Here is a 27,751-nt window from a genome sequence, read left to right as displayed (position 1 = left end):
ACATACAAACAAACATACACTTGCAATAGTAGTAATTGGTTTACGTTTACGAATAGCGCGCGACTCCAAAAATATGCATCGGATAAAATATCCTTTCCATCTGACTGCAAATTTCCTTGTTGCTGCCCATAATTAACTGAATTTATGCGTAACACAGTTTCTTTCCGAGTATTCGAATCAATCGACAATGATAGCGATGACGTTGATGATAATGATGAAATTCAATTGAATTCTCTGACTTTCGATAAACTAACAGATGACACACTGTCTTTCCCTTTCAAATACAAACATATATACTAGTAGTTTTTTCTGTCTGATAAGATTATTATTCATCTTTTTCTTTGAAATTCTAGTTACATACATACGAAAAGTACGTGGTAACAAGTGAGCAATGTTTCCATTATGTAAGTTGAATTGCAAGTCTCGCGCGCGTTGCTGAGGTCGGTCTTTGCGAAGAGAAGCGAGGTGAGCGAGTGCTTGTCATCGTCTTGGTAGTCGTCGTCGTTGCCGCCTCCATCCGGGGCCGAGGCTTCCGAACGGCGGTGGCGGCGACAGAGGTGTATGTGTGTGTGTGTGTGTAAGTGTACCGCGCGCGATACTTGCGCACGCAAGACGCCCACGGGCCGACAACACCGAAAGGGGGGTTTGGCCGCCAGTTCCGCCCCGGCGCCAGTGCGAAGTGCGTGCGAGTGCGTGCGGCATGTCGCTGCTGTTTCCTTAGCCTCGAAGAGGTAGTAACAACATCAACATACACGAGAGATCTGCAGGTCGTCCGTGTCGTTAACCAGAAAGACAGACAGACAGAGAGAGAGACGTAGGTTCGGAACAGAAGTAAGGAAATATAGACATGGAGATCGTCGGCAGCAACGCAACCGTGTCCGCGAACGGAGGAGGAGGAGGAGGTCGTGTTGTAGAAGATGGAATCCTGTCCATCAATTGCAGCAATGGTCTGATGCTTCCATGCTGGACACCGCTCGTGGATGTGTCCGTGTTCGAGAAGATCTGTCGAGGATCGGTTTATTTCTTCGCGCTGGTCTACCTCTTCATCGGCGTCTCCATCATATCGGACCGCTTCATGGCGGCTATAGAAGTGATCACATCCCAGGAGAAGGAGGTGGCGGTGCGAAAGAGCAACGGCGACCGGCAAATCGTCGTCGTGCGCGTGTGGAACGAGACGGTGGCAAATCTTACGCTGATGGCTTTGGGGTCGAGCGCTCCCGAAATCCTCCTCTCCGTCATCGAGATCTGGGCAAAGGACTTTGAGGCAGGCGACCTGGGACCTGGCACCATCGTCGGCTCCGCAGCCTACAATCTGTTCGTGATCATTGCGCTCTGCGTCTCGGTCATACCCAATGGTGAGGTACGAAAGATCAAGCATCTTCGAGTGTTCTTCGTGACGGCTACGTGGTCAGTATTCGCGTACGTGTGGCTCTACCTTATATTGGCCGTCATCTCGCCGAACGTCGTCGAGATCTGGGAGAGCGTACTGACCTTCCTCTTCTTTCCGGCGACGGTGTTGACGGCGTACGCAGCTGATCGCCGGATGTACAAGTACGTGCGGAAGGACTACAGGATGAACGCACGCGGTGTCATCGTGCAGGCGGAGGCCCTCGAGATGGGCAACACCGATCACCTGATGGGTTACGACGACGTGCACGAGGAGATCAAGCAAGAGTACATCGTGACGCTGAAGCAATTGCGAGGCCAACATCCGTCCTGCGATCTGGAGTCGCTCGAGAGGATGGCGCACGAGCTGCTGCTGAACAGGGGACCGAAATCGCGCGCCTTCTATCGGATCCAGGCGACCAGGAAGCTGATGGGCAGCGGTGATCTGCTGAAAAGGATATCGGAGAGGGCGCAGAGCGATCTGAGCGAGGTCAAGGCAGAGCTGAGACGCGAGTCCGGTGTCGCCGAGTTCGTGCCGTCCGGCTGTCGAGTATACTTCGAGCCGGCCACCTACACCGTGCTCGAGAGTTGCGGCCGCTTCGACGTGCGTGTCGCTCGGTCCGGTGATCTGGACGCACCGCTCGCCGTCGAGTACTGCACGGAGGATGGAACAGCGACGGCGGGCAGCGATTACGTCGCCGCCAAAGGGACGCTGCACTTCGGACCTGGCGACAAGGAGAAACGGCTCACGCTCGAGGTCATCGACGACGACGTCTTCGAGGCGGACGAGCACTTTTACGTGCGGTTGAAGGGATCGCAGCCGGCCAATTCGCTCGGTTCGCCGACCCTCGCGACCGTCGTCATCCTTGACGACGATCACGGCGGTGTCTTCAAATTCGCTCAGCGCGATTACGAGCTCGTCGAGAGTGTCGGCACGTACGAGTTGGCCGTGCAGCGGTGCTCCGGTGCCCGAGGTCGTGTCATCATACCCTACTGGACGCAAGACGGCACCGCCAAGAACGGCAAAGAGTACGAGCAGACCGAAGGTCATCTCATCTTCGAGAACAATGAATCAGAGTGAGTCCATTGTCCCTTGTCTCTTTCGCTGTTTATTCTGTTTATTTTATCGAAATCTCGTGCGGCCGTTTTGGACGTCGTCCAGAAAAGTGCAGACTATGTCGTCGTCGTCTGTTCGCGTCTCGCACATAAATCATTTCCAATTTTTATCCAAGTCGCCGCCGCCGCCGTCGACTACGATCAAACGACCGGAGACTAGCTTATGCTTTATTCCGAAATTATTATTATTAAAACAACAATAACTGGAATTTAAATTTCAATTTTGGATAGTGGATGGATTCTCAATGATGATGTGCATATAATAATTTTGCACCTAGTGTAACGTATTAGAATATTATCGCCTTTTTATCATAGCAAATATTATTTCATCTTAATTCACTTGCTTTGCTTTATTTACGGAATAACATTTAGCTCACTTTTCTTTGATGATTTAATGCTACTATGATGATGATGATGATGATGATGCTTAGTTTGTTTTAAATATAATATGTATGTATGTGTGTGTTGTTTGTTTTAGTAAAAATCAAATCGGTTGGTTGGTTGGTAGGTTGGCAGCCATTCAAAATGAATAAAACCAGATTCTCGCAGTCTATTCAATTAATTATGCTTATTTCGAAACTTTATTGCTCACGTATTTCGATACCGACTAATAGGATGATGATGTATGTTCATATGAACATATAAGAGAGTTAGATAATTATTTGAACGATCCTCGAAGCTTCTTTTTTACTCGCACATGTGGATGGACGGACGGACGGACGGAACGTGATTTAAATTTGATTAGCTAGTTGTAGTAGCAGTAGTTTGGCAAAATTAGTTCCGAATGTATACGGGAACAACTTAATTGGAAATGACGGTTGCCTCGCTCTAGATGTACAAAAAAAAACATATCTTACATTGAAAATACGTACGTTTACGTTATAAAACATTGTTATTTGTGCGTGAATGCGTGCGTTCGTGCGTGTTGTATTTAGTTTGATGCCGCTTTTACCCGAGAATTATAAATTTAGCGGTTGGTTTCGGAGGCGGCGGCGTTGTCGTCGTCGGATGGATGAGTCAATTTGCAAGATCGCGTTACCCGTTTTAATTGCCCGGCTCGGTCTGGCCCGAAAATAATACTTTTGTCCAAACAATTGAGAACGACGTCTATTCCATCGAGGTCGTTTCGTTTATTTTTTGTTTCCTTTTCCTTCTTCGCTTTTTGTTGGTCGGTCGGTCGGTCGGTCGGTATATCAAAGGGAAGGTGTGGAGGTGTGTAGATTTGAGAATAAACTTGGACGGGTCGACGATAGTTGACGATAGAAACGAAATTAGGATCAGCCCGAGGAATTTCGTGTTTTATTCGAATGAGGTGGAGAAGGAAGGAGGATGAGGAGGAGGAGGAGAGAGGTATTTTGAAACTTGTAGAATAATATTTACGATGGCGGTACACACGCATTCATTCAGCAGCAACAGCAGCAGCAGTCGTTGTCGGCAACTACAAAAGTTGGCAAAACGGCCTAAAAATGATTAAATGAGGAACAACATCAGAACCTTGAGGAGGAGATCTTACATCTTTTGTTTCGAGGACAAGAATAGTCAGAATCGGCGCAAGGTTGAAAATAAAAGAAAAGAGAAAAGAGATGGTCGAAACGGAAATCACCAACAAACAACAACAACAACATCAACGTCGAGTTGTCGTTTTTGTGGATGATGTTGTGTTGGCGATGGCACATATAGGAAAAAGATGTCCTGGCGGTGGCGGTGGACACACCTGTCACTTGCGACTGTGTGTGTGTGTGTGTGACTATTTATATTCGCGTAAAAATCTTAGTTAGCCCGTTTTGAAATTTATAAATATCGTGGCGCGGCGGCGCGCAGAAAATAAACCGAAACACACTATTTTAAACATTCAAGGCAATTAGCCGCGCTTCTCCGCTATATTATACACACACACACATACATAACTACTCGTACGTATGCGATATAGAGAGAAAGAAAGCAACAGTAAAGCATTAATTCATTTGTAATTGAATAGAGAGAATCTAACTCGATATTGTACCCGGCGCATCCACCGAAATAGTACTTTTTAAATCGGCATCATTGATGATGCTATTAAACGAGGCATGATGATTATTTGGTGATCTTTATTAACTCTGTCTCGGGATGTAGTAAATCTCGTTGTTGCTTAACATCGTGATGAGTAGAGTTGAGTTCCGCTCGTCTCTTTGCTATAGGTTTTCATTAAACACCTCGTAAAACATTTTCCTTCTTTCCTTTTTCTCCTTTGTACTCTGTGCTCTGTTCTAATTTTATTCTTTTCGACCATCGTAAACAACGTGTGTCTGTTGGTTGGTTGGTTGTCTGTCTGTCTGATGATGTTTGATGATGTTAGGCCTTTCCTTTGTGCTCGACGTTAATTTTGCAAAAGAGCCCCATTTTCACTGCCCCGGGCGGCCGTGTTTATTTATCCGCCACCGCCGCCGCCGCCGCCTTTGACGCACAGGACGACTTCGAAAAACACGCGCTCCGTCCGTCCGTCCATCTTAAACGAATTTCTAAACACCGTAAAATTTACACAAAGCGAGAACGAGGAGGAGAAGGAGGAGGAGGAGTAAGAAAAAGTACACGGATCGACGAAGCAGCACAGGTCGAACGAAAATAGTTTTATTCGAGAACGAGAGTTGGATTTGAATTTGCGATTGCGATTTTCGTTTGGATGAAGAAATGACGACGACGATGGTTTTTGTGCCCTCGCCCGCATTTATACGGTTTCATTCATCCTTTCATATCTATCTGTCCATCTTCCGTGCGTAATCCCTACTGATTACAATAAATCCATTTATCGGTGATTGGGAACGGCAGCATTTGAACTGTTGACACGCGCGTATTGTGCCAGGGCTAGCACCGGAAATCACGCTTTATTTAATGTCCGGCCACATTGTCTGTCACATTAAGGCATTAAGGGATCAATTTGGGGTTGGCCGCTATCTGGATATTTGCAGTATTCATTATCAACTCTCTATCTCTCTCTCCTTTATCTCTACGGTTGTTGTGTGCGTAGTCGTTAGATAATTGCAATTTTCGTTGGGATGGATGGTTGTGGATGGTGGTTAGTAGTTGTCGTGGATCGCTCTAATTTCGCATCGCATTGCTGTTGCGTTGGGGGAGGATTTCGGAGCGCGGTCGTAGAATTTACATTGCACCGCATATCCGATTCACACACAACACTATAAAACAAAACAACCTCATCTCTCTCTCTGCTTGTTGCCGTCCGTCCGTGTCCCTAGTGCACTCGTTACGCACGCAAATCTCATTTGCTTCAATCTGCAAAAGCCATCTATCCATCTCTGTCTTGCACATACATACACTACCAGTTAAGCAGAAATCTCATCCTAACAACATTATGCCATTGTGAACGACAACCATCTGTAGTACTTGTTGGTTATAATAAATTAACAAGAAAATACTAATCCAGATTGAAATTAATTTTCCTGAGTGCACCGCACTCTTTTTCTCTTTTTCATTATTTATCTATACATTGAATTGTATTTACTTTTACCTCTTTATCTCTCTCTCTTCCTCTTTGTATTTCAACCAATTGGTAAATGGAAATACCTCCAATTAGACTAATGGAATTTACATTATTGGTTTGTCTTTCGTACAACTTTTTAATGATTTCGTTAATTCTTATTGTTGTTTTGATCAATTTGAAAAGTGATAACAAACAAGAGATTCTTCCCGACATCTACTTTTCTTCGAGGTTTTGTCGGTTTTGCAAAAGTTAAGCAACACACGGTGGTAACAAGTCGTTCTCAGCGCTGCGATTAATGACCTGCTAGTCCTTTGAGACGGTTATGTGTGCTCTTGCTCTTGCAGTATAATAATAAATAATTATCGTCGTGGACCGTCGTAATTAATTTCGTAATTGCCGGAAATAAATTAAGCCCTAAATTCGGTTCCACGAACTCTCCCCAGGCGTTTCACCACCACCATCACCACCCTCCAATCGCCGGGGTCGTTAAGAGGGTTTGCATTAAATCTGCCAAATTGAAATCCAGAGTGCCTTATCTTTCCGTATTTCCGTACGTGCACATGCAATCAAAAGGTATAAAAGGCAGACGGCGAGCCAGACTCTTTCCTTTTTCCGGGGAAGCACGAACATACGATATTTGTATTTAATATATCCTCCTCCTCCTACTCCTCCTCCTCTTGGCCACCTCTCAAAATAGATGGTTTGTGCATATGGATGAATGTGTGTATGTATATGTGAATGTACGGACAGCAGAGGCCGTTTTACGCGGACGTACGCAAGCTCCCTTCACCGCCAAACATTTACATACATGACATTCTTGTAAAAAAAAAAAGAAAAGAAATGGAAAATAAAATTGGAGAGATTTGAAAATACGTTTTTGTGTTTTCATTGATGTGTATTTACAGATGAATTATAAGGGTGTGTATACTGGCTTTGTGTGTGTGTTGTAACAATGTTTTAAGTAATTTGTGTAAAGGTATTTTGCACATCCAGCACATCCAGGAAGAGGAGGAGGAGGAGGCTGTAATATGATTATCATCATCGTCCATCATCATCGGTTCGTTTGCGTGTGTGTATAACAGGAAAGTTTACGATTATGGAAGCTAATTAAAATTGAACGCACCCCACGGGGTTCCGAACACTACGCGCACGTGTTGTGTTTGTATATTTAGATTAATCATTGTATATATATACGTATTACACACACACACAAGCACACACACGAACGACACCCATTTTCCGGTGATAATTGCGATTGATATACATCCTCCACCTCCTTCTCTGTTCAACCAATTAAACCGCAAATAACGTCACCTTTCTTGGATTTTTCTGTTGTTGGTTAAAAAAAGAAGAAGAAGAAGAAAGCTAGAATGAATCATTAGTCAGAATCGAAAAGCGATTGAAAATTACTTTACATTATTTTTTTAAATTTTTTTTCATTACCATTCAGATGACGTGTAAGAAAATTCATACGTGTACGTGTGTGTGTAAGAGAGTGTGTATTTTGTGAAATGTTTGTTGGAGAGCTCGACGTTAAAAATAGCGACTTATTTTGTTCCCAATATTAATAGACCGCTACTTAATTTCATAATCTCACTCACACTCTGTATATATGTGTGTTTGTATGTGTATAAAAATTAGGTGAAATTCTATCATTTGTTTTTCTTGCCCTCTCTCTTTCTCACACACACACACACGCACAATTTGCTCGGGAAATGTGTGATTTCTTTTTTTTTTTTTTCGAAACGAGTTGAGAGAAAACGGGAAAACAGTTGAAAGCCTTTGGGTTTTCGAAAGGTGGCACAGCACACGCGATGTTCGCATCAAGTTTAACTTCTCTCTCTCTCGAGTTAATTCCATCATCCATTTTATTGCAATTCCTTCCTATCCCTCTCCAGGTATTTGTTTTTCTCTTTCTCTCTCTATTTTCCAGTAAAAACTAATTGGTTTCATCCAGGCAGCTAAAAGCCGCTCTCTCGATTGCGCATCCGGTCAGAAACGGTTTCCTTTCTCGAAACGCCGGGACATCAACGATGAATGCTTCGAAATCACGTAAGAAATAGTTGTGTTTTCTCGGTCGTTTCATTGAACAGTCTAATTAGACTATTTATTTAGGTTCGCTAAAAATAAAGGTGATTTTCTTCATTAAGTTGCTTGCTGAGATGAGTGCGTGCGTGTGCGTGTTTTATACACGTATGTTTGGCATGTCTTTCAACGTCCAAGGAAAAGTCGAGAACCTGATCAAAACAACAAAAAAAAAAGAAAAAACTTTACGGTAAATAGAAAGAGATGACTTGTCCTGTTGGATTGCCCTGATGTGTGAAGAGCTGAGCCCGATGGTTATTAATGAAACTAAAATAAATAGGCCATCAAGCCAAACGTCGTGTGACGTGTACATATTTCATCACAATTGTGAACTTATTGAAAGGATTTTTTCGTACACATCTGAGAGAATTATCTATTATAGTTTCCGAGAAAATCAATGAAATGTGAAAACACTTACTAAATCTTCTAATAAATATTGTTTATCGTGTTGTTGTTGTTATATTGGATTAAGTCTTAATTCGGAAGAAGCAAGAAAAAAAAAGAGGTCGTTGTAAATGAATATTGTATCCCAAGATCGAATCTACTTCGATCTGATATTACAGTTGCGTAATTGAATCGCATTTGTTTATGCGAAGACGTGAGTCGAGGTCGTCTAGATTAGGGGGGATTTTATATGTGTTGCTACTGAAGCGGGCGGGGGGGCGTCGGCGACGTCGGATATTTGCGTGAGGGGCGGGCGGCTCGGCGGTGGCGGCGGCGGCGGCCGAATGTCCATTAAAATGCTTCTCTCGCTCGCAAACACACAAACACACATATACATATGGATGATACACAAAGAGTGAATCGATTCTTGCACAAATCCCTCCACAAACCATGCCATGCCGGGGATGTGTCTATCTGCCAAAAGTATGTGCAAAAGAAAGAAAACGACGCAAGTGGGAGTGAAAGAGATGATGGTCGTGGTTTAGGTTTGCCATCAATCGCATCGTTAAAAGTGCTTCACTACTCTCTATTTTATATCATCCTCTCTTTATATCGTGCGCGACTCTTTTCGCCGCTCGCAAAGAGAGTGAAATTGATTCCGGCGATTATTCGGAATCGCCTGAATCGAATTGGAAATCGCTTTTCACCGAGATCACGGGTGCATCCCTTTTGTTCCGATTCAGATCCGTGCATTTCCTATTCAGTGCAAGGAAGATTAATACCATCATCTCTTCTCTTCACTTCACTTCTTCCGTTAACGAACAATAAATCGAAAAAGTTTACACGTAAATCTAGACGGCTGCAGCAGATGACAAAAGTTTTCGAAGAACTCAATTCAATCGTGCAAATAAGATAATCAATATTATTGCATAAATATTGATTATCTTGAGCATTTTTTTGTAGTCGTTGTTGTTGTTGTTGTCATGACCTGGTTTCTTTCGAGATCGTCGAAAAGAAGGATCGGCTTGGCGGTGGTGTTGGTGGTAGTAGTAGTAGTGGTTGCGGATGAGATGGCCACAAAGCACGTACCCTCCTCTTCCTTCCCCACAAAGAATGATAAAATGGGAATGGGATGGGAAGGGAAGGGCACTCTTAATTAATGGTGCCATAAATTCGGAGCCGTCGCGACGCCGAGTTGAAGAAGCTTTTACGGAACGAAAATAAATTCATATTTTCCGGAGAAGCGGAAATTATACGTGTGTACAACAGCAGCAACAACAACAATCGACGATAGTCCGTCTTTACCGTTTGGAGATGTTTTCCAGGCGATTAACATAATGGAATGATCGTAGTGGGTTGGGATGGTGACGGCGGCGGCGGCGTGCCTGTTGTACCAAGTATCTCGTATCTCTAGTAGGCTCGTGCTCGTGTTGCCAAGGATACGGATGGACGGCAATTTGCATCTTATTTCTCATTTGTTTCTGAATATATATTTTTCGTCTTTCTTCTACTGTTCTCTTCGAAATTTCGAATTCAAGACAGAACGCTGCAAGAAGCCGAAGCCGTTTTGAGATCTATGAAGAGGCGACTCGTGCATCGCATATACTTTTAGTGTTCATATATATACATATATATCGATTCCGAATGTATGACGTGACTTAAAATCTCTAGCAGCACAATAATTTTGGTTCGCGTGTTCCGTCGATACAGCAAAAATACGGACCGATAAAGATTAAGAACTAATCCAATCAATATTGTGCGCTGCTGCTGCAAAATGCAAAAAGTTTTCATTTTACTGATGGCAAAAACGAAACAAAAAGTTGTTGTAAAATACTTGCATTACTTGAGTAATGATAATAAGTTATGATTGGTGATTGCGGTAAGTCTGTGCCAAGTTTTGGAGAACCGATAACTTATTTTATGAATCATTTATCGACTCTTGCATATGCATATGCAGCAGCAGCAGCAGCTTATTACACACTTATTAATGATTGCACTCCTCTTCTTCTCCCGCCCGTTTCCTAAAGTGTTTTTACTGAAAATATTTCCTGTTCCGAGGAGAGGTGATGCAATTAATTTAATATTTATCGAACTCTCGATGAGAGAGACATAGAGAGAGAGAGAGCGAGAAAAAACCCATTTAGCTAAAGTGTAGCAGGAATGAGTGTAGAGAGAGAGAGATGTTCGTGTGCACTTGTTTTTCTCGGTCCTGAAACATGCATCGCCTTCGTCGTTCTGTTTTGTTTACCGGTTCGTCGTCGTCGCCGTTCTCCTCTCTCCGGTGGACGAAATAATCGAACACATTATTTAGAAGCAAATCGATTTGTCAACATGTCGTTCGTCGTCCTAGCTGCCTCTGCCGCTCGTGCACGTGTCCATTTTAAAAGAAAACAAAATGTTTCAAATGTTTACGATTTCGTTGGTCATCTGAAGATTGTTTTGCAAAAAAAAAAAGAAAAAAGGAATGAATCGATTCGTCGTTCTAAATTTAAGTGATATTCGTGAGCTCGATTCCTAGAAAATTTCTAGATCTATAAAACTCTTTTAACGATCACCACCAAAACACCAGACGAACTAACGAGACTTTTCGGAGACTCGGAAACTTATTGTGTTTTGCGTGGCTTTTTTCGCTCAATTAATCAAGTTTTTATGTTGCTGATGCTTGGACCATCCATTTCTCCCTAGACAAGAACATGCGATTCTTGCGTCGCGGCGCCGAAATAAGATTTTTCTTAATCGAATTACTGCTGCGGCGGTGGCCACGAAAACGAAACAACAACAACAGGGGAGAGGGTCCGAAATAAACGGATAAAGTTTCTTTCTCTTTTCACGGAAACGCAATTAGATAACGATCCAACTTGTCCCCCCCAGGGACAGAAAATTTCCTCCTCTTATATTTTCCCCGGTAATTCGTGTCCGAAAGTTAATTAACGCATCCCGTCCCGTAATTGCGAAGTCGAGAGGAATATAAAAAGAAAGAAAACGAAAAAAAAGAAGAAAACGTGGAATTTGGAACGGAAATGAAAGAAAGAAAGAAATCCACGTGAAGAACAGAACAGCAACACAATCCTAATAGTTTTAATTAAAAACGATTTTGTCCATAATGTAGCTTTTATTTTATTTCATTTTACACAACAGTTGCGATCAAGTTGCCATTTTTTTTTTAGTTCAAGTCGATTTGTTTGTTAATTTGTGAAATTGCGGCGCAATTTTCATAAACGGTTCTGGCATGTTTATTGCGTCCATTAATTGGAATTGAAATGACAGAATCTCATTTTATTTGCAGGCAGGCAAAATAACGATGATTATGATGATGATGATGATTATGAAATATTATAATGCCACCACACAATAGGCAACCAAATTTGCGTCTCCCTTCTTCCGAAAAGGGTTTACGATAACAATGCGGTCTAATTGCTCACTCGCTCGCTCGCTCGCTTTAAGTGCAATCAAGCGAATCCATCTGCTGGATTCATTCATTTAAATATCAATTGCCATTTATTGATTAAGCTAATTACTATTTAGTGGTCGAAATCCGTTCTGTTCCGTTCCGTTCGGTCCTTCTAATTAAAGATCAAAAGTGTAAATTTTTGTTATTTGATTGTTTGTGGAAAAAGAGTTGGCCTATCCGTTCCGATTGCGTCCGATTTTCATTGAGATCATTTAAATATTTTGACGTGTGCCGATTTATCCGATTTATTTATTTTATTTTTCCAACTCTTCCGTTTTTTCTCTCTTTTTCTTCTTCTTGCGATATTTAACGCGGAAATGGGAACGTAAATAAAGCAAGTGGAAAAATGTAAATAAAAGATTCTTTTTTTCTCTCCACACATATTTATACTACATATTCGAATACTAAACAACGGTTTTTATCAGTGGCGCTAATGAAAGGTGCCGATTGATAAACTGTATGCAGAGAAATGTAGATGTTTGTATTTTTTTAAATTATTCAGGAAATTTGAGTGAATCGATGAGGGCTAAAAGTGACCTAAGACACGATATTGCTTGCTTCCAAAGCGATGGAAGATGGAATACGTGTAAATGTTTTCTTTGGAGTAAATTTTCCAATTGCGAAAAATAATAGAGAGAGTGCGGTGGAGGCGGCGGCGGCAGCGGCAGTGTCGGCCACGGTTGCGAAAATAAACGGACGTGTTTTCGCAAAACGTGCATATAAATCTTCACTGAACTGTGGCCGAGAACGGAAAATCACTGGAGGAAGGAAAAACCTGCAGTAGAGTGAAATAGAGAAAAAAAAGGCAGAGAAGGGGAAAAAACAAAAGAAGCAATAAACAGTTTAATTGTGTTTCACTGAATAGTGATTTAACGAATCGAGTGTGCATTGCATTAAAATCCAAACGTCAATCGAAACGTCAAATTTGACATTTTGGGCTAACGTCATTGGTTTTTGTCGTTTCAGTGATTATAAAAATTAATAATATTGAAATGGACGTCGTTCAATCATCAATATCACCCACTCTTTGTAAATGTTATGTATTTTAAGATACACATTTTGTTATTTCTTTCAATATTTTGTGTTTTTTTTTTCATAACGCGCGTCACTTTGACAGTTTATGCAGATCAATTTGACAGATTGAAAGGTGGGCAGAGTGGGGGGGTAACATTTTTCAATCTCGTCGTGCACATTTGTGTGCACGGGATGATCGAGGTCCGTCGAGGTCAGGCAGGCAAAAGGAAAGATTAAATTGAGCTACAAATTTAGCGATCCGTCTCCGTCAATAAAATCCATTAGCCTTTGTTCTTTACTTCCTTCTTTCCTTTCTTTCTGACCAATACCGTTACCTCTTTCTATTTATAATTTTTTTTATGTACTTTCCATTCGTCTTTCCGACTAAGTTACGCAATTATAGGATACGAAATCGTTGAATCAAATCAGACTTCACCTCAATCATTTTGTTTTATCTTCTGTTTTATCATATTGTACATTGTTTAACGTTTGTTTCTTCTACAGAAAAAGCATTTTCATTACGATCATCAAAGAGGATAGTTACGAGAAGGACGTGCTGTTCTACGTGGAGCTGGGCGAGCCGCAGATGTCTGGTGGTAAGGAACCGCATTTAAACTTTTCATTTGTTGATCTTCAGTTTTTTTTTGTTCTTTTTTGTTTTGTTTATTTTTATTATTATTATATATATTTTACGTAATGCGATTTTATAGAAGATCGAAGTGGGATGATTATCAAATAAACGCGCTTCAGATGAATATTAATCCGTGTCTGTTTTGTTGATTCTTGTCTTTTTTTGTTTTGTTTTCATATATATCTCTCTCTCTATCTGTCTCTCTCTCTACCTCTCTGTCTGTGTGTGCACACCTCATCCCTCTTCTCTTCCCGCAACACTGCATGCGAAGTAAGTAAACGAAAAAAAAAAACCAGAACAGGCATTCTAATACGAACTCAAAAACAATCTAGAGAAAATAAATATTCGCACTAATTGAATTTTAATTAAAGAAAGAAGCAGGAAAATATGTTTACGTTTGTCACCCGGCGCATCCGCTGTCGCTTGTTTTATTCCGCGTGAATAATTGAGTCCGAGTCATTCGCTCACCAATCCTGAAATGGATGTTTCCAGCCGTTGCTATGCTACGTACGTAACTATTGATAGTTGTATACGTGTGTTGCAACAGCTGTCCGGGTTCCCTGGTTACCGTAATCTGTTTCTCTTTATTTTGTTTTTGTCGTTCTATAGTTTACCTTTAGTTGTAGCGTAATATTGTGTGCAACGAGAGAACGATTTTCTAATCGTCAAATAACGCTATCAATATAAATGTATCTAATACGATGGAAAGTGTGCGGTTTGCGTTTCACGAAAGTTTTCAGAGATTATTATTAATACTCAAGTCGAAAGTTTACGTTCGTTTTCTTCTGACACGCGCGGCGCCCGCATTATTTTTGTTGTGGAATATGCAATATTAATTAAGGGCGCGCTGCGTGGGTCACGGAGATTTGCACGATTATTTAAATTTAAAAAAAAAAGAAAAACAGAATAAAACCCTCTGAAACGTACTTGAAACGCGTGCCGCACTCGACTCCCACCCACTCTGCGTACAGTGTGATTCTAGGAAATTGTGATTCTATTAAAGCGTCGTTTCCAAGACCATTTAATTCGAAGTGTAAAAAAAGGGAATCACCCTGTATCGCGGGTTAGGGATTTGATTATGTTTGCGTGTTTCTTTTTTGTTTTCTTTTCTTTTGTTTTTATCACTTATCTTATATGCATTTTGCATAACTTTTCTCTTCTTTGTGCAACCGCTTATATATTTGTTTGTTTTTAAGCATGCCAATTTCTCTCTATCTCTCTCTCTCTTACACACACACACACACACACATACACATATATTCAAAAACTATCACGCAATTGCACACTGTACAAAATCACTTAATGTTTGCACGTATTTTTGTATTGTTAATGATTGTGTATTTGTATTTGTGATTTGGTTCAGATGCAATAGCCAGTTTAGCGGCGGCTGCCGAACGGAAGAAGCCGGAGGACCGCACAGAAGCGGAGAGGATCGCCATTCTGGGTAAACCCAGGTTGGGCGACATCACCAAAGCGCAGCTGCGCGTACGCGAGAGCAGAGAGTTCAAGGTATGCCACGAAGATGATGATGATCTTTGCAACGACGATGATTGTTTTTTTTTGTTTGTTTTACAGAATACCGTTGATAAGCTGGTACAGAGGGCAAACGCTTCGCTACTGATCGGCACGAATTCGTGGAAGGAGCAGTTCGTGGAGGCGTTGACGGTTAGTGCGAGCGATGACTCCGAGGAGAAGGCGCCCAACTGCTTCGATTATTTCCTGCACGTCGTCACGCTCTTCTGGAAGCTGGTGTTCGCCTGCGTTCCGCCAACCGGTGAGACGAGAGTTTTAAATTTTTCCCCATTATCCTCCTATTGAACTGATAAACCGAACGTTCGTTTCAGGTATGTTCAAGGGATACCTGTGCTTCGTCGTGTCCATCCTTTGCATCGGTGTCGTCACGGCAATCATCGGCGACGTTGCCTCTCATTTCGGCGCGACCCTCGGCATCAAGGACTCGGTGACGGCCATCCTGTTCGTCGCCTTGGGAACCAGCATACCAGGTACAATCGTACAGTAGAACAAAAGACAAATAACATCGAGTCGATGACAGCGGACAGGGCAAACTTCAATCACTTCAATTCAAATTCACCGTTCGTTTCAATTGCCCGGCGCATCCGTCCGATTTTTAAATCTCAGCAATCTAAGTGATTTCATTGTCGTGTCAAAGCAGTAGCGGACTAAGGAAAATGTACTTAATCCGTCACTGGTGCGATGCGATGAAAAGAAGGCGTAGATGAGATGGAGAAGTGTGATCTGGTTGGCGGCGTCGGTTGCTGGGAGGATCATAAATCCGACCTCTTTTGTCTGTTTGTTTATATATTTATTTTACATTTGTGCTGTAATCCGGGCTTTTATTTTTATTTCCATAATAGTTTTGACCCATAATAGTTTTTATCTGCTCGCTCTCTCTATCCCGTGGTCGTCGTCGTCGTCTACCTACTGTCGCGGTTATCGGGGGGGTGGTTCCGAAAAACATATAAAATATTTATGAGTATCCGTCCATTTCTGCGCCCCATCGATCCGTAACTTTTGCCCATAAATATTTAAAATAAATAAACTGTCCATTCCTCTCTCTCTCTCTCTCTCACTCTCTCTCTTTCACTCCTGAACGCTTCTTCAGCATAGATGATAGATGATTGTTGTTTTTCGTGCAGATACTTTTGCATCAAAGGTGGCCGCCATCCAGGATAAATACGCGGACGCCAGCGTCGGTAACGTGACCGGAAGCAACGCGGTGAACGTCTTCTTGGGTATCGGAGTCGCCTGGTCCATAGCAGCCTTCTATCATGCGGCGCACGGCAGACCGTTCAAGGTCGATCCCGGAAAGTAAGTTTTAATCTGATGAAATGAATCTGATAACAGTTGATCGTTTGATTGAAAACATCGAATATTATCATATCATCAATAGTTTGGCGTTCTCGGTAACGATCTTCTGCACGATGGCGGTGATCACCATCTGCGTGCTGTTCATAAGGCGAGCGAGGGTGGTGGGCGGTGAGCTCGGTGGCCCCACCTGTCTGAAGTACCTGACATCTGCCTTCCTCTTCTCCCTCTGGGTCATCTATCTGCTGCTTTCCACTCTGGAGGTGTACAAAGTCATCAAGGGCTTCTAAGACTCGTCGACACGACCTCCACCCACACGAAAGATGAAGAAGAAGAAGAAGAAGAGCTGAAGCAGAAGCAAGTTAAGGAAACGCTGAAGGAAAAAAAAGAATCCCTAGGGGGAAACAAAAACATACACACACACACTCACTCATACAAATCATTCAGTTACTACTACTACTACTACTGCTGCTACTTGACTTGCAAAGTACTTAATCTCTTTCCGTGGTGGACGGTGCAACTTTTCGTTCGTTCTTTATGAACAAACAAAATTATACAACAAAAACACACATTCACAGCACCTCCTCTTTCCTTTTCTCTCTTTTCGTTTTAATATACAAACATACACCACATACATTTATTTATCTAGTGAATTGTATATGTAATATTTGTCTTTTTTTTTTGCCGTTGTTCGTTCGTTCGTTCGTTCGTTTCTTTTCTGTTCGGGTTATTTATTCGTTTGTTTAAGTTTTGTTAGTAACTAGGGGAAACAAGTTCTTCCATTTGTTGTTAGGGTCGCGAAGTGGCGTCGTTGTATAAATGTCCATTGTTTCTATGTTTATTTTAGTTTTGTTTTTGTTTCAATTTCCGTAGTTGTCTTTTGTTTTTAATCTGCAGTGTAATTGCCGTAGTAGTTGGAGGGGAGGGCGCGCACGTGATTAACGAAGAATCACTGTTGAAAACATCTTCTGCTGCTTCTTCATTTGTCCGTCCGTGCTCGCGCGCTCCGTCGAGACCGCAGATGAATGTTGATATTTGATTATGATTATGAAAGTAAGAAGAAAGTGTGCGTCGTCGTTTGCAAGCCTGCCATTTCTTAGACTATATACATACAAACTATATACATAGAAATATTTATTTAATGAGCATTCGTAATCGTTAAGTGTTAAAAAAAAATAGAAGAAGAAAACCAGAGAAACAAGTGAACAAAGAGATATTAGCTGGAGAAAATCAAATATATAAAATCAAACTGTTTCGTCCTCATCATCGTTGTTTTAATCTATATCTTTCTCTCTCGCTCTCTCTCTCTCTCTCTTTATATGTCTATATAATATTTGATAAACACGTTGAAATCTTATTATTAACTAACGAACTTTATTGGTGGAGAAAACAAACACTTTTTGCACTACTACTTCTCCTTATATACAAATATATATAAATTTACTATGAATACTGTTTGAAGTAGTCTCAGTACGCGACGGTTCTTCTCAATATCCTCGTATATTCCTGTAGAAAGAAAAGCAAAGTGTTTGCAACAGAAACGCATTTAAATTGCCATAGTTTTTTTTAACAAATAATACAAAAAAAATAAACTAATTGAAAAAGTCTGATGAAAAATCTTAATTTCGGGAACCAAAATCTAACTACGTAGCGTTTCGTTTTTCTATTTTTGATTTGTTTCGTTGTTGTTGTAGATATATAAAAAGAAAAAAATAAAGAAATATTTTCGAGTTTTCACTCTACTGTAGAACATTTTCAACAAAAAAAATACACAATTAGATAAGTCTTTTCGGGAAATTTTACAAAAAAAAAAACCATTTTTCAAACTTGTCTAGTGCTAGCTACCTATACTACTACTACTCGTCGTGATCGAGTGCTTATTGTTATTGAGAGCAAATACAAGAATATATTTATAATAATGCGAATTGTTAAAGCTGTAGAAAATGTAATTTATTATATACACATATACTCTCTTCTATCTATTTACCTATCTCTGGCTATATACCTATGTAATTTAAACTAAATGACTATAAGTGAACAACTATATACTTACTATACACATACATAATAATGTCCACTATAGAAATCTATAACTATCTGTATTTCATCTTTGCCCATTTTGTTCTTCTACTTTCTTCGTCGTCGTCGTCGTCGTCGTCGTCTTTTTACATTTATAGAATTTGTAGATTTCGTTTTCGATTTTGTTCCGTCTCTTAGATTAACATATCTTTGGCACCCGATCGATGATGAAAAAATGCCAAAAATGAACCAAATAGATTTAGTAGTGAAGTACTGCTGCTGCTGCTGCGATCGTCGACAGATCTTTTTAAAAAGTGTTAAGTTCGCATCATTCATTTGTTTGTTTGTTTGTTTGTTGGGATCTTCTCCAGTTTCGAATGCAGCGACAACATACATTGATAACAAATTAATTTATATACATATAAAAATATTTAAGTTATTATTGAAAATGATTTACAAAAAAATGTTCAGATATTTTAAAAAAAAATAAAGATAAAAACATGTTAAATAACTCATAAATATATATATATATTATAATAATAATAAAAAAAAAACAACAACATATATTTATTGATGAAGACGACGTATATTGTATATCGAATTCAAATAAATATTATAAGTTAGATATTATTGTTTGTTTTTGTTAATTAATTTCCTTTCGTTTTCAGTATTTCTCACAACTTTAATCTGATGATATATGCGTGTTTGGTTGCCAGTATATTGAGATATTCAAATGTGGCCAATCATTGCTTTGCATTTACAAAACAAAAAATAAAGTTATGTTGTATACACATATGGTTGCCTACGATGAGAAATTCGAATATGTCTTATTTATATGTCAATCATCATAGACGCCGATCAAATGTCGGATAGGACATGTTGCAAGTGACATCTGTCACTTGCATCATTTCGTTGCACGCTCGTTGTAACAGTATTGTCATGTTTACGTGTATGTTATGTAAACAACAAAAGAGACAAATCTTTCGACGATGATGGAGATTCTGTTCATTTTCAGTTTATAAATAAATGAGTTTTAAACAGAAACAAACGTTTTTTTTTCTCCCTCGCGATGAATGATAGATTTCCAATTTGATTGTACGACTGGTTGCATGCGTTGCGTAATGAATAGTCAAAGTGCGAATTGAAAAAGAACGTCCGCAAATGGGTGTTGTTTTTTTTGTTGAGATATGCGCGCATTTGGAAAAGAACTGCTGCTGAGGTTCAAAGAAACGATCGAAGAAACACTATTTACATTGAATTGCATGTTTGCTTATTCATTCATTTGTTCGCGTTCTTCGGAATCCTCTTTGATTCTGGCACGCAGAGAATTGGACCATGCCATTGTTATATGTGTGTGTGTGTGTGTGCGTTTGTAGGTGAGAGACGAGCGACAGGTGAAACGTGAATGGGGCCACGAACAGAAGCAGCGGCATGAGCAACAGCAGCAGCAGCAGCAGTAGGCTACGACGACGACGACGACCAAAAAGAGTGATAGAGAGAAGGAGAGTGAGCGAAAAGAAGTAGAAGAAGAAGTGGTGGTGGTGGTGGTGGGATCGAATGCAAAGGCAAAGCCACCTGAGCGCGGACAAAAACCGTTCTTGAGTCAGTCAGTCAGTGTCGAATGCAGCAACATGGCCGTCGCACGGTCCTCCACTCTTTAAGATTGAGAAGAGAGACCAGAAGGACATCAAGAGAAAAACCGAGGAATAACAAACAACGAAACATAGTGTGTGCAAATCAGATTAACAGAACGAAGGGCGGACACATTGCGAAAGAAAAGAAAACAAACAGCACCAGCAGAAGCAACAACAACGATAATTAAATGTAATGAAAGGACGTGCGAGTGAATTTTAATTGTACGCTGATTTCTCTCTTTCTCTCTCTTTAACAATCTATCTATTTGTGTGTGCAACTTGGTGTCGCTCTCTCTCTCTGTGTGTGTGTCTCTCTTTTAATCAATCTGTGAGAGTCCGGTGTGCGGTGTGTGTTGTAAATTGTGAATTTGTGCATTTGTGCATTTTAATTGAGCAAAAGGAATTTGATTGAAAGAGCAGGAGGATCTTCTCCACCTCCTCACCTCACGCAGAAGATATTTCTTCGGGTTATCAACGTTCGGAGAATCCAATCCGATTCTCGCCTCAATCTTGAGCGAGAGATTTTGATAGTTGGGTAAGCGACGAACCCGATACTAATAACCTGGTGAAATGTTCTGCGAAACCAAACAAAAATGAATAAAAGATCAAGATGATGACGACGAAAACAACGGGGAAACTACATCATCGTCATCATCATCATGTATAATTACCGATGATTGTAGATGTTAATATACATGTAAAATGCAAACGGAATTTGGTCTAGTGCAACAACAACAATAACAATAATAATAATATTCAATGCTATTACGTTCTCACCGTCACCTCTCTCTCTTCCATCATCATCATCGTGCAGTTGGCGATTGCACCAATTGTTTTTCAATTCGCGAAACAAAAGTATAAAATTAGATGATTAAATGATAATTTGTTTCAGGTGTTGACTGGAAAAAGGAAGGAAGGAAGGAAGGAAGGAAAGAGGTTGAGAGAACGTGTGTTCGAGAGGGATGTTGCAGAATACGTACAAGGCTTACAGGCCCAACTTCTACGAGGGCACGTGTTTCCGATGCAACGACACCGTGTACCAGGTGGACAGGGTCGGTCCACTCAAAGATCTGACCTTCTTCCATGGCGGTTGCTTCAAGTGCGCCGTCTGCGGCACCAAACTCACCCTGAAGACGTACTACAATAACCAGCATCGACAGGAGGACAAGGAGGTCTACTGCAGCAGTCACGTGCCGAAGATCGGACCCGGACACCTGGACGGCTCCGCCGTGGGCATACGTTCCGCACTGAACGTACCGAAATCGAGCAACTTTGTCAACGAGCAGATCCGATGCCCGGGTCGCGGCATCTTCGACGCCGAAGGTAAACAAATGAAAAGCAGTATGATACAGTTATATATAAATACGTATAATACGTGAGCAGCTTTGAACGTCCGGACGACGCACGTGAACGGCGGCATACAGCAGACGGCGTCTCAGCTATCTCCAACGGGAGGCGGTGGTCCAGGAGGTGGTGGTGGTGTTGGAAGTATCATCATCGGAGGTATGGGGGTCGGAGGAGGAGGAGGAGGTGGCGTCGTGACTTACGAATCGAGCAGACACAACAGTTACAGCCCCAGCTCGTATCCATCGCAGGGCGGTGAATCTCCCGGTTACCAATACGGAAGATTCGATGCTAGCGCCCTCCACATCGCGCACGCCCTCAAGCAAACGGAGATCCAGAAGGCCTACAAAACGCACACCGAGAAACCCATCGACTGTTATCTGGTAAGAAGACAATCCAAGTCAATCTTATTTCTTTCTTATTTACAATCAAAACTCTGAATTTCGCTCCGGATAATCTCCAAAAAAAAGAAAAAGAAAACGTGCGATCCGAAAGAGAAAACGAAATTCGGATCTGAAAGAAAGAGAAATTAAACGGTGATTAACAACGAGTAATCGTTGTTGTGATCAATCTGTGATGTGGAAGAAAGTGAAACGATTCGTCTCGAATTGGAGAGGTATCTTACTACATAGAAGATAGTAGTAGTAGCAGCAGCAAAGTGCGTCTGTCTATATAGTATAGTAGTAGTAGTGCATTTGCGTGCTTTTAAATGCGCATTCCGATGCGACACGCGTCGGAATTGGAATTTCTCTTCAGAAATGTCCACTCTCCAAAACCTACTCTCCGTGATTTTTTTTTGATATTCAATCTAAGAAGAAAATAATTGTTGTTTATTTTTTCCTCCTCTTCTCAAGAAGAAGAAAAACACTCGGTTTTCTCAAATTCCACCACGCCATTTGTATTACTCGCTGCTCCTTGTTCGCTTCTTGTGTTGTTGCGGCGACGATGAGCGAATGGACAGACGGTCGGGCATGGACCATGCATGCATGACGCTTTGCTTTCGTTTCCAATGGAACTCACGTTTCGTACCAGAATCAAAGTAGAAAAGGATAAAGAAGTGAGGTAAAAGTAGATGGGAGAAAAAGCAGAGCGAGAGAGAGAAGAGAGAGAAAAGAACAAAAATTCCCGTTCTCATGAATTACGAGAGAAAACGTATATCTCGGTCTTATTGTTTGATTAACGGAAACGGACATTATCTTCTACTTCTACTTCTTCTTTTTTTTTTAATTATCCGAAATTCGGATAATTAATATGTAATATGAATAATTTGAATGTTGCCTTGAAATGATGTGATTTTCGAAATTCTAAACATAGCAAAGCTGAAAATGTGACATTTCAAATTCGAATTGAGAAAGGAGAGTACGTGCGTGCACATATTGAAAAAAACAAAATGAAAATCCCCGTTCTCGTTAATTAGACTAGAAAACGTATTTCAGTATGATTAATTAATGTTGAGAGAAGAAGTTTTAAGTGAAACAAAAATCGGAATAAATTGGAATCGAATAAATTGAAAACCGAGCGAGTGACAGATGTCATTTGTGACATTTGAAATTTGATATTCGAACTTGAAAACGAACGAGTGAATAGGTGAAGAAGGAGGAGGTGAGGTGAGGTGATAGTGGGCCGATTGATATAATTGTAACGAATATGGTTAGGCACGCGGTGAGAATGAGATTACAAAACACAGGCGAATGGTGCAAAACAAGGCATAAGTTTGAATGAAAGACACGAAGAGTGCGTGGATGACGTATGTCATGTCGTAGGACGATGGTGACGCGGCGAGATCCGTTATTACGTCGTCGTCGTCTTGTGAACGCACGACGGAGACGACGCCCACGCTTTCTTCTCTTCTCTTCTCTCTTCTCTCGCCTCGATGCGAATCGATTTAGTGCGAAACTCCAAGAAGGACGAAAAAGGAACGTGGATGATCATCGTGTGGGCCGTGCGCAAAGCAGCAAGGTGGTGTTTTTTCTTCTTTCTCCGTTCGTATATAGAAAACAAAAAGCCGAGACATCCATCCTACTTTTAAAATATAAATAATCAACTTTCATTTCTTGCCGCACCGCTCATAACCATCACTGCCATCATGATGATCGGGAATGTAGTGCGACGACAAGTTTCTCCAAATACATAATCAAAATGATGTGTGTGAGAGAGAGAGGGAGATAAATTCGAATCCAGAAAAATGTCAATGTCAGAATTGACACTTTTGACATTGACATTTTGGATGACTCGTTTGAATCTGCCATTTAAAAAAAAACACCTTGACATTTACGAGAAGATTCCTCATCAAATCTGGCTGTGTTTGTTATAATATAAAAGCTAATAATAGATAACGTGCAAAGTACGTTCAAATGAGAACATTTAATTAAATTTCAGATGTGTGACATGATGTGTCATATTCGTTTCGCTGTTTCGCGGTGAAATTCGGTCTACTATGCAGCCTTGGATCTCGTTTCTTAAATATATTGAAAACGAGAAGGAATGCCGCGACCGGCTAACACTAAATGCAAATACGTTTGCGGCAACGTTTTAACACTCCAAACTGTGTCAGTTTCTGGAATATTGCGAACATGTCTCTCTTTCTTTCATTTGCCACACGTTATCTCTCTCTCACTCTCTCTTTGTCTCTATTGAGTTTACAAGTATACAGACAGATATTGTCATCGTTGTCGTCTTGAAATGTAGAAAGTCGTAGTGGCGCAGGCATTTTCTTCTTCAGCCTCTCGCTGGAAGCTAAATGAAATAAACGAACGAAAATTAAAGAAAACGCATTTTCAAGGATGAAGAGAAAGGAAAGGCAGGAAGGAAGGAAATAAAATATCATATCGGAAACAAGAGAGGAAAAAAAAGGAAGCTAATTGGCATTTGGAAAATGTCACGCCAACGCGATTGTTATTATTATTATTAATCAGAGAAACGTCGTCTAGTTCTAGAATAAATATGATTAAATATGAACAGTTAAACGCGGCAAGAGATAATTTAGGATTTGTTTGTTTGTTTCGCGCAGTTTTAGAAAAGAACGTTTTGTTGCGCAACTGTTTTTTCCTTCTTTTTCGTTCGATGTCCTTTCGCGGATTCGTACGAAAATACATACCTACACACACACACACACACGCGTTACACCCATGTTTATAGAATGAAAAACAACAACCTTGGATGTCATCTTCTCCATCTGGTGGACTGTCTCGGGTGAACAACAAACGAGAAACACCTGCGGATTTACGAAAGCATCAGCGAGCACGTTCCCATCGCAATTTCCATTTCAAAGATATTTAGGAATTTTCGTTGACTGAAATCATCTGCAGGATGAATTAAATTTAATTTCGAACCAACTTAAGATGCAGCGCGATTGCGCGTATTAAATTCAAAACGTGTTAATTATGCTGCAACCGAATTTACACATTTTTGTATTTTCTTCTTGTAGGATCGGGATGAACAGAGGAAATTGGAAATGAAACATCGCAAGGAGGAGGACGATCTCTACAGGAAGTTCAAGAGGAACCGCGACGAAGAGGAGAAGAGGATGCGCGACGAGATAATGGTTTGCATCAAGTGTATTCATCAAGTTGTTATCATTTGAATATTGTTGTCGTTGTTGTTCGTGTGTATTTGCAGGACGAATGGGAGAAAGAATTGCAAAGGCTGACGAACCGATTCGAGCGAGAGATGCAGGTGAAACGGAAGAGGGACGATCAGAACGTGCTGACGTTGCGACATCAGCAGGAGAAAGACGATCTTGAGAAGAACATGACGTTGCGCAGGGACAAGAAGAAGGAGTCGCTTACGAGGAAGATGTTGGAACACGAAAGGTTTGTTGTTGGTGTTGGGATTTGTTTGATCGATAAAATGTTGATCGTGTGTGTGTGTGTGCAGAGCGGCGACGGCGGCGCTCGTTGAGAAGCAGAGTCACGAAATGTTAGAGTTGATCAACGAGAAGCGAAGCGAGTATATGATGGCCGAATCTCTGTACCTGGAGGACCCGACCGAGGAGCTGGAACCGTATCCGAGCCTCGCGCCTGACCCAGCTCCACCCGCCCTCTCCAAGTTCCAAATCTACAGCGATCCAATCGAATTCGCGAACGTCGACCAAATTGCTATTTCGGTAAAATCTACGACGACGACGATGATGATTATGATGTTTTGAATGTTTGTTGTTGTTGTTGTTGTCGTTTTTGTAGGTAGCGCAAGAGGACCAAAAATCGTTCACGGATTTAGTCAGACAATTGGTTGGCAGATGTGGCTCGGACATAGAGAAGGCTCGAACGATATTCCGTTGGATCACAGTCAAGAATCTGAACACGATGTCGTTCGATGACAATCTGCGAGGTGATTCTCCGATGGGTTTGCTGCGCGGCATCAAGAACGGCACCGAGAGTTACCACGTCCTCTTCAAACGACTTTGCAGGTATGCGGCTATGTCTGTCAATGGTCAGACGACCATGATTTGCATGATCTTCTCGTTTCAGTTACGCCGGTCTGCATTGCGTCGTCATCAAAGGTTACTCGAAATCGGCCGGTTATCAGCCGGGTGTTCGCTTCGAGGACAACAGATTCAGGAACTCGTGGAACGCGGTGTACGTGGCGGGCGCGTGGCGTTTCGTCCAGTGCAATTGGGGCGCCCGTCACCTGGTGAACGCGAAGGAAGCGCCGAAAGCTGGAAACAAGACCAAATCTGATAGCCTCCGTTACGAGTACGACGACCATTACTTCCTCACCGACCCCAAAGAGTTCATCTACGAGTTTTTCCCCCTGCAATCCGACTGGCAACTCCTCAAGCAACCCATCAAGCTGCAAGAGTTCGAAGAGTTGCCGTTCGTCCGTTCACTCTTCTTCCGTTACGGCCTCTACTTCTCCGATCCGAACACGAAGGCGGTGATGTACACGGATTCGACGGGGGCGGCGACCGTCCGGATAGCGATGCCCAATCACATGCAGGGCAGCCTCATCTTCCACTACAACCTCAAGTTCTACGACAGCGACGGCGACACGTTCGAGAGTGTCTCGCTGAAGAGGTTCGTCATGCAGTCCGTCGGTGGCAACATGGTCGCGTTCCGGGTGCACGCTCCTTGCTCCGGTGCATTCCTCCTCGACATCTTCGCGAACGCCGTCACTCCCAAGGAGTATCTGACCGGCGAACCGATGAAGTTCAAGAGCGTCTGCAAGTTCAAGATCTGCTGCGAGGAGCTGCAGACGGTGATGGTGCCGTTGCCGGATTGCGCGAGCGGCGAATGGGGTCCGACGAAGGCGACGAGACTGTTCGGTCTCGTTCCCATCACGCATCAGGATGCGCTCGTCTTCGCAGGACGCGAGCTCGAGATTCAGTTCAGGATGTCGCGGCAGCTCACCGATTTCATGGCAACTCTGCACAAGAACGGCGTCGAGGAGAAACGTCTCTCGAAGTTCGTGTCGCACAGTATCCTCGACGACATCGTCACCTTCAACATCAGCTTCCTGGAGGAGGGACAGTACGGTCTGGACATCTACACCAGGGAGATGGTGCCCGGTCACGAGATTGTCGGCGAGAAGCATCTGCTCACCCACTGCTGCAAATATCTAATCAACTCGTCGAAACGCAACTGAAATAACACAACCAACAACAACAACAACAACAACGCTATATACTCATCATACATTCATATAATAATATTACTACTACTACTACTTACTACTTCTACTACTTGTGCAATACGCGAGTCAAATTTTCTATTAATAACAATTAATGGAATTGGATGCAGCAATGACGGCGAAAATGATTCTGGGCGAGGCTCTAATTTATTAAACGTAACCATCTATTAATAGGAATGCACAGAGTCAAGAAAAAAATGGAGAAAGAAACATTAATTTATTGTCGAAATCGTTTCTCACTCTCCTCCCCCCCCCCCTCATTCACCACTCTTCTAATCGCTTATTATTATTATTAAGATAAAATATATTTTTGTTTACACACATACACACACCACACACACACATATATATATATATATATAGATATAATATATTTAATGTTTATATGAGATATTTTTTACAACTTACAAAAGTAATAAATTTGTATATGAAACTGTTAAACGAGTTGAAGCTTGAACAGACAGAGATTAATGTATCATCGGCGTTATCTCTGGAAAATTATTTATAATATATCGGAACCTTGAGCTACAAAGAGAATCGCGATCGAAATGTTTAGTTTATCTGTCGGATATTACTATTGTATGCATCTAGTCGAGAAACCAGATGAAGATGAAGAAGCCTTTGCTCTGGACGGTTCCGTTGCTGCTGCTGCTAATTGCGAGTGGAATTCGGTGCAGCTGCGAAGATGATTATCGACGAGAGCTGGTGCAGATTGCGGACGCTCTGAAGAAGCTTTCAGGTATTCTATATTAAGCGAT

The 27,751-nt window shown here is 41.6% G+C and overlaps 3 protein-coding genes across 5 annotated transcripts in view; all 3 read left to right on the top strand.

Moving 5' to 3' along the window:
* The first annotated feature begins 571 nt into the window (after positions 1–571).
* LOC108556790 (sodium/calcium exchanger 1) lies at positions 572–17,013 on the top strand. Of its 2 annotated transcripts, none has more exons than XM_017913061.1 (7): positions 572–2,463; positions 13,416–13,507; positions 14,915–15,051; positions 15,118–15,316; positions 15,387–15,545; positions 16,200–16,371; positions 16,454–17,013. In XM_017913061.1, the coding sequence occupies exons 1-7, from the start codon at positions 848–850 to the stop codon at positions 16,656–16,658; spliced, it is 2,580 nt and encodes an 859-aa protein (XP_017768550.1). In that variant the 5' UTR covers positions 572–847; the 3' UTR covers positions 16,659–17,013. The 2 variants fall into 2 exon arrangements, with proteins under 2 accessions (XP_017768550.1, XP_017768549.1); XM_017913060.1 differs by having other exon boundaries at positions 14,906–15,051.
* Positions 17,014–19,583: 2,570 nt separating this feature from the next.
* On the top strand, positions 19,584–27,022 carry LOC108556789 (kyphoscoliosis peptidase). Of its 2 annotated transcripts, none has more exons than XM_017913059.1 (8): positions 19,584–20,211; positions 20,914–21,344; positions 21,405–21,748; positions 24,793–24,909; positions 24,984–25,177; positions 25,242–25,470; positions 25,547–25,773; positions 25,835–27,022. In XM_017913059.1, the coding sequence occupies exons 2-8, from the start codon at positions 20,984–20,986 to the stop codon at positions 26,946–26,948; spliced, it is 2,586 nt and encodes an 861-aa protein (XP_017768548.1). In that variant the 5' UTR covers positions 19,584–20,211; positions 20,914–20,983; the 3' UTR covers positions 26,949–27,022. The 2 variants fall into 2 exon arrangements, with proteins under 2 accessions (XP_017768548.1, XP_017768547.1); XM_017913058.1 differs by having other exon boundaries at positions 19,584–20,556.
* A 580-nt stretch (positions 27,023–27,602) lies between these two features.
* The window catches only part of LOC108556762 (angiopoietin-related protein 7-like), a 1,180-nt gene continuing 1,031 nt past the window's right edge, over positions 27,603–27,751 (top strand). Inside the window, exon 1 of the mRNA XM_017913010.1 lies at positions 27,603–27,732. Coding sequence (XP_017768499.1) covers positions 27,603–27,732 — 130 coding nt within the window. The remainder of the gene's footprint in view (positions 27,733–27,751) is intronic.

The sequence above is a fragment of the Nicrophorus vespilloides genome, unplaced genomic scaffold, assembly GCF_001412225.1.
Source record: "Nicrophorus vespilloides isolate i.1.1-1 unplaced genomic scaffold, Nicve_v1.0, whole genome shotgun sequence".
NCBI lineage: Eukaryota > Metazoa > Arthropoda > Insecta > Coleoptera > Silphidae > Nicrophorus > Nicrophorus vespilloides.
This window is presented reverse-complemented; position numbering and strand designations above follow the sequence as displayed.